Genomic DNA, 6,348 nt, shown 5'->3' with positions numbered 1-6,348 from the left:
TGCAGCATAGTTTAACTACGAGACTACTATATCTTGAGAAAAGTTGTATCACGTGGTGACCCCCACTGTCGCTTCACTATAGTAGTTTCAACGATAGTCTCAATAATACAAGCTGTAGTCTCACTGTAGAGTTTCAACGATACAGGCGGGTCATACAACGTATGACAAGAGACAAGTAGGTAAACAAGGAGGAATGTTGGAACTAAATACGGTAAATTCAGCCATTTCTCACAGCTCCTCTGACCTCAAGTTCAAACTTCTGGGGGGGGGGGGGGGGGGGAGGGGGGGGGGGGTTCACAACTTCTTTCAAACAGAAGGTGGAGCCTGCTTCTTTTTTTAATAGGAGGTGGGGATATAACGGTATTTGTCTGATCTGCAGCACAGGTGGGGTAGTGGGTGGGGCCTACTAAATGTCAACCAGGAATGGTATTTTGTGGAACAAGAGTTGACAAGTACCAGCGTTCTATTTTTAAAGACGACACTGCTCATGGTGTGTTAATGGTGTGTAGCTCAATGTTGTAATTAATACAATAAAACCTCGATTTACCGGAAAGACAAAACCTGCGCACTGCGGTAAATCGGGGTTTGCGGTAAATCGAGGTTTTGGTCGGAAATTGGTCAAAAATGGATGGACAAGGCCTCAAATCTATAAATTTGATATTTCGATAATTGCACGTATGTACTATGTACTTAGCCATCTAATGATAATAAACTTTTAGAAATTAAACTAAATACTTGCTGCCTTTGTTGTTTGTATTATGTAAGATACTATAAAAGTAAAACAATTGAAACTTTTTTTTGTTGGGGACTGGCCCGTGGTACCAGCCAATGTTTACTCAAACAAATATATATAATATAAATGGTAATAAGAAATTCATCCCCGTGGGGCACATGCATAAATATATAATGTAAAGGAAATCTCAAACTATTTAATTTAGACTCTACCGGTAAAGTACAATGAAGGTTTATAACTTTAAGTTTTATTTCTCAAATGGTGAATAGGTATCAGATAAAAAACAACATACAAAAATTGGTATAACTTACTTACAATATCTAACTTACTTTAGTACAGTATATTTAAGTGTATTATTGGCTACAATATGCAAATTTTTGGATGTATCCTTTGATGTTTGAGCTACAAAGATCATAACTTGTTAAACTGCATGTTCAAATGTTTCAGTGACTATATCATTGTGTTATGAATAAAAATCCTATAAAATAAGTGTTAGATTTTAAAACTATTTTGCATGATACATTCGCCCTTTCTATTTTTCATTCGATTTCAAAATCTTAGACAACTAAAAATCGTCAATGAACAAGTATCCCAATGCAGCATTTAAATAATAAGTTTAAGATACAGTGTTCATCACAGTACGTCTTTGACATTTACCTAGCTTGCTAGTCTTTTACCCTAACGAGAAATTAGACTAACTTCCTTATACGGTCATATCACGTGATCGATACAGTTTTTCGCCAAGATCTCGCATGGGGAGCATTTTAACCCTATGTCATGGGGATTGGGGGTGATTCGGAATCAGCGTCCGAAATACATCAATTCGAGGTGGTTTTAATTGTCGGGGGCCCTTTTAGAACAATCTCGAAGATCGACTGTTATAGAGCTTGATTTAGCACGCTCGAATAAATTATTAATTACATTAAAATCCTTCTAAAATACCTTCACAACAATGATCATGTTACTTTTAATGGTACATTTAAAAAATAAAATTGAATGCTTTAATAAATTATACTAATTATACATCCTCTAAATGAACAGTTGCTGATGTGAGAAAGGGAAAGTTTTGATCGTCCATCAGTGAATAGCCCAACAATTTAATTTCTTTCTCGTAGAGCTTATAAACGCCTGTTTTCAGTGTTTCTGTCAGGTTTGAGAAAGCCAGGGCTGTCACTTCCTCAGAGCTGTACTCATCCACTGCTTTCTCAGTTCTACTCGGCGGAAAGGGAATATCCTTTAAACTCGGTACCTGTAAATAGTAATTAGTAATTAGTAATTGGTAATTAGTAATTAGTAATTAGTAATTAGTAATTAGTAATTAGTAATTAGTGTAAACTTGGTTCAAAAATTCAGTATTTCACCCTAGATCTAAACGTGTAAACCAACTTACCATCTCCTTCATCTCCTCTATATGTTGATGAGCTGTTTCGAGCTGTGCGATAAGATCGTACTTAACTGTTGAGCCACATAGCCCTATATAGTCTGCATACGGAGCCCAATGGTAGTTCTCTCTAGCTGCCAAATTGTTTTAATTACTTAATATTAGTTCTCTCTAGCTGCCAAATAGTTTTAATCACCTAATATTATAGTTTTCTCTAGCTGCCGAATACTTTTAATTACTTAATATTAGTTTCTCAAATATTAGTGTTGAGAAACTAATATTAATATATTAGTTTCAATTATACTTAACATTTGTTTTTCAAATAAAATTGTTTTTGAATACATTAAAATCAGTTTTCTCAGAACATTCGTTTATGATAGAAAGTTATAAAACGAATATCATCATCATATTGTTATTAATCAGACAAGTCAATTAACTAGACAGTTAATCAGTTAATTAAATTAATTACCGTTTCCCGTGTAGATAAGGTACTCTACAAACTGTTCGAATGAGGGACGATAAGGTTTCCTTGCAAACCAGCTCAGGGCCTTATCCGCTCCGTAGTTGTGAGCAATAATCTCCTGCAAGTTTTTGTAGGTTAATAACTTATAATATATGAATAACGTTAATAACTTACCAAGACGCTCGCCGAGTTAGACTCATCGACGGTTAATATTTGGAACAAATAATTTACGAGTATCACCGGTTAAGCCAGGTATGTTGTTTTTTTTTGCTTTGGACCCTAGCTCAAAACGTAGACAATCCTGCTATTTGAATCAATATCTTATCTTTTAATATAATAATACCTGTATATGGGCCGCGTAAGCCCCCTGAGGAATCCGGACTATTTTGTTCCTGTACCCGCTCACAAGACGAACTAAAGGGTTTCTGACGAATGTTACTTTGTAGTAGGTTCTCAGAGCTTCCTCTTGGAACTCCAGCGGTTCTTCCCACAGGTTTCTAAAGAGAGGGAGTTTAAACTGAGTAGTATTGTGCGAAGTGTGACTAACATTGTGTGAAGTGTGATTAACTTTATGCAAATTGTGACTAACATTGTGTGAAGTGTGATTAACTTTGTGTGAAGTGTGATTAATATTGTGTGAAGTGTGTGATCAAAATTGTGTGAAGTGTGATTAACTTTATGCGAAGTGTGACTAACATTGTGTGAAGTGTGACTAACATTGTGTGAAGTGTGATTAATACTGTGTGAAGTGTGTGATTAACATTGGGCAAAGTGTGATTAACTTAGTATGAAGTGTGATTAACTTTGTGTGAAGTGTGACTAACTTTAAAATTGGATGCTTCTCCTCGTTGTGCACGTCCGCCATCTCGGAGTAATCTCTATTATCTCCTCCTAGTTTCAGCATGAACTTCTTAAAGGAGGTGCTGCCTGTAAAGTCATTTTCTTTTCACCTCAAGGACTTTAATTTAAAACTGATGTTGAGGGCAAAACTTTCTTAGGCGATAGCAATTTAGTAATTCTGCCTTCTGATGATAATAAGTTTATTACTGTTATATGAAACAATTAATTGGCCCACCAGTTTATATTGGAATCTGATTTTGCCACTACAGTCTATCGAAGAAAATTAAAAATAATAAGATAATTCTCCGCAGTAATTACTTAAAATTACTTTTCTGAAATCTAAACTCACCACATTTAGGGTTAGCCACGTAGATGAGCTTGTGTTGTGTGTTATAGTAAGCTAGCCTAGGTTTAACCTCTGTCTCTGTGTCGTCAAGTCCTAATGTTTTACACTGTTGTGAAATGTGCTCTTGTAGACTTGCCTGACTGGGCGCTACACCAATTCTCTGAGGACCAATAGTTAATATTACAGTGCATCCGCAGACCGCACAGAGAGAGAGAGAGAGAGAGAGAGAGAGAGAGAGAGAGAGAGAGAGAGAGAGAGAGAGAGAGAGAGAGAGAGAGAGAGAGAGAGAGAGAGAGAGAGAGAGAGAGAGAGAGAGAGAGAGAGAGAGAGAGAGAGAGAGAGAGAGAGAGAGAGAGAGAGAGAGAGAGAGAGAGAGAGAGAGAGAGAGAGAGAGAGAGAGAGAGAGAGAGAGAGAGAGAGAGAGAGAGAGAGAGAGAGAGAGAGAGAGAGAGAGAGAGAGAGAGAGAGAGAGAGAGAGAGAGAGAGAGAGAGAGAGAGAGAGAGAGAGAGAGAGGTAGTTACATAATATTTAATTAATTTACCGTGGTAACAATAGCTACATAATATTTAATTTACCGTGGTAACAATAGCTACCTGATCAATGGAAGATATCACCCTCTTTAGTCTATCGTCAAGTTTTACATGGATACCTTTAGCCGACTCTATGATAACCTCCATTTCTAAAGAGAGCGGACCTTTATAACTCTGATTTCTTGCTTCAACTGCGCTGTTCCAGGCATCATTATCTGATATATTGACAATGATGATATGAACGTGGGATAAACTGCTGTAAAGTCAACCTAAGGCAAACACCCCGGGGCGGGGCATTTAGCGGCGGGAATTTCTGGGGTAAAACACCCTGGCACAAAAGCCCTGGGGCAGGACATGTTGAGAGTGGGGAAGGGCACAGCATCTTATATAATACCCCACCTGTTTCAATCCCCGCATGTGCTGAATTAGGAGTAGTAGAAGGTACAGCTGAGCTCGGGGTGGTAGAATAGAAGAACCCTAAATTAGCCTGCTCTTTCTCTACTTTCTCAACCGTTACTTGTTTGTTGTGAATTTTTATGTTGAGGAAATTTTCTGATTGTTGCCACCCCGCCAGATCCGGTACTGAAAACGTATCAAGTTAATAAAATATTTGATAAATTTAACAGCTCAATTTATACTATGATAAGAATATGTAACAAAAGGAGCGAAATTATTGGGGTTTCTAGGCTGCCCGCCATGTTATCATTAAGTATATTTGATTTTAAAGGATTTGGACATCCCAAATGTTTCAAAAAAATATTTAACTGGTTGATCCTTTAATTTCCTTCTCAGAACTAATGTTTCACTTTGTGTAACATTAATTTAATAACAAATTAAAAAATGGTATATGTCCTGATTTAATGATTAAACCAGTACACCATTTTAGCCTCATTATAGGCACAAGTAGTATATGATGCATTTGTCAATAGCCATTTTGAGAAAAAGTGGTGCACAAGCGCTTGAAGTGAGCATATTACGTAATGTTACCGGCGGCGACCTTGTAATTAGTGTTATATCATGTTCCACGTGGAAGCTTTATTGGCTGTAACTAGATTATTATGTCATGTTCATTGCTCACGGTACATTTGTGATCTTATCGTGTAACGATCTTACCAGATTAGAGTGGGTCAAAGTGAAGTAATAATGTGCCACAAGCACTCTATTCTTATCCTATAGATCACTTGAGTGACTCATTTAACTGTTTCTAGTGATTAATTTCCACAATCTGTCAATATAACTGACTATCGTTGTTAAAAATAAAACAAATGATTCGTTACTGGTTAGAAAAATAAATGGAAATGAATAAGTTTTTTTTACGAATAGCATAAGCTGAATAATATTTACACAATACGCATCAATAAAATAAGTTTTGACAGAATTAAATTAAGGTCTTAGTTTAAATCTATAAATATCAAATCGTACACACAAAATTCTTTCCACTGTCCATTTTGTTGATGGTCTGTGTAGTCGAGCATAGTCAAAGGCGTCTTGTTGCTCAATATCCTCAATAAATTGTCTATAATCAGACGGAGTTTCTAATACTCGAGGGAGTGTAAACAGCATCGTGTTGTTTGAAGGATGAAAATACTTTAGTTCATCTGTAGTCCTGTCCTTAAGAATAAACCCAAACGCCACATTAACTTTGAACTTCTCGTTGTATTTTGCAACAACTTCTTCAGCTTTTCTCAAGATCGCACTATTATCAGTGATGGTTATAGGAAAATGGTAAACATCTTTCAATCGACCCTGTCTCACAATCGTTTTAATTGTTTTCCAACTCCGTCATTAATAATAATACCCGTCATTATTAATGATAATACCCGTCATTAATAATAATACCCGTCATTATTAATAATAATACCTGTCACTAATAATAATAATACCCGTCATTAATAATAATACCCGTCACTATTAATAATATCCGTCATCATTGATAATACCCGTCATTCATAATGATATCCGTCATTAATAATGAGAACAAAGACTATAAAAGCATCTGGGAGAACTGGTTTCAAAATTAATCTTCTGCTGTCAATATTATTAGTTTTTTCCAC

The 6,348-nt window shown here is 36.2% G+C and overlaps 1 protein-coding gene across 1 annotated transcript in view; it reads right to left on the bottom strand.

Annotated features, from left to right (window-relative positions):
- Positions 1-1,030: 1,030 nt before the first annotated feature.
- Positions 1,031-6,348, bottom strand: part of LOC134824882 (carbohydrate sulfotransferase 11-like) — a 6,900-nt gene continuing 1,582 nt past the window's right edge. The window contains exons 2-9 of the mRNA XM_063836861.1: positions 4,694-4,876; positions 4,358-4,509; positions 3,767-3,923; positions 3,402-3,504; positions 2,921-3,074; positions 2,584-2,695; positions 2,124-2,248; positions 1,031-1,982 (exon numbers count right to left, since the gene is read on the bottom strand). Coding sequence (XP_063692931.1) covers positions 1,752-1,982; positions 2,124-2,248; positions 2,584-2,695; positions 2,921-3,074; positions 3,402-3,504; positions 3,767-3,923; positions 4,358-4,509; positions 4,694-4,876 — 1,217 coding nt within the window. The 3' untranslated portion in view covers positions 1,031-1,751. The remainder of the gene's footprint in view (positions 1,983-2,123; positions 2,249-2,583; positions 2,696-2,920; positions 3,075-3,401; positions 3,505-3,766; positions 3,924-4,357; positions 4,510-4,693; positions 4,877-6,348) is intronic.

The sequence above is a fragment of the Bolinopsis microptera genome, chromosome 13, assembly GCF_026151205.1.
Source record: "Bolinopsis microptera isolate Bmic1 chromosome 13, MBARI_Bmic_1.0, whole genome shotgun sequence".
Taxonomy (NCBI): domain Eukaryota; kingdom Metazoa; phylum Ctenophora; class Tentaculata; order Lobata; family Bolinopsidae; genus Bolinopsis; species Bolinopsis microptera.
This window is presented reverse-complemented; position numbering and strand designations above follow the sequence as displayed.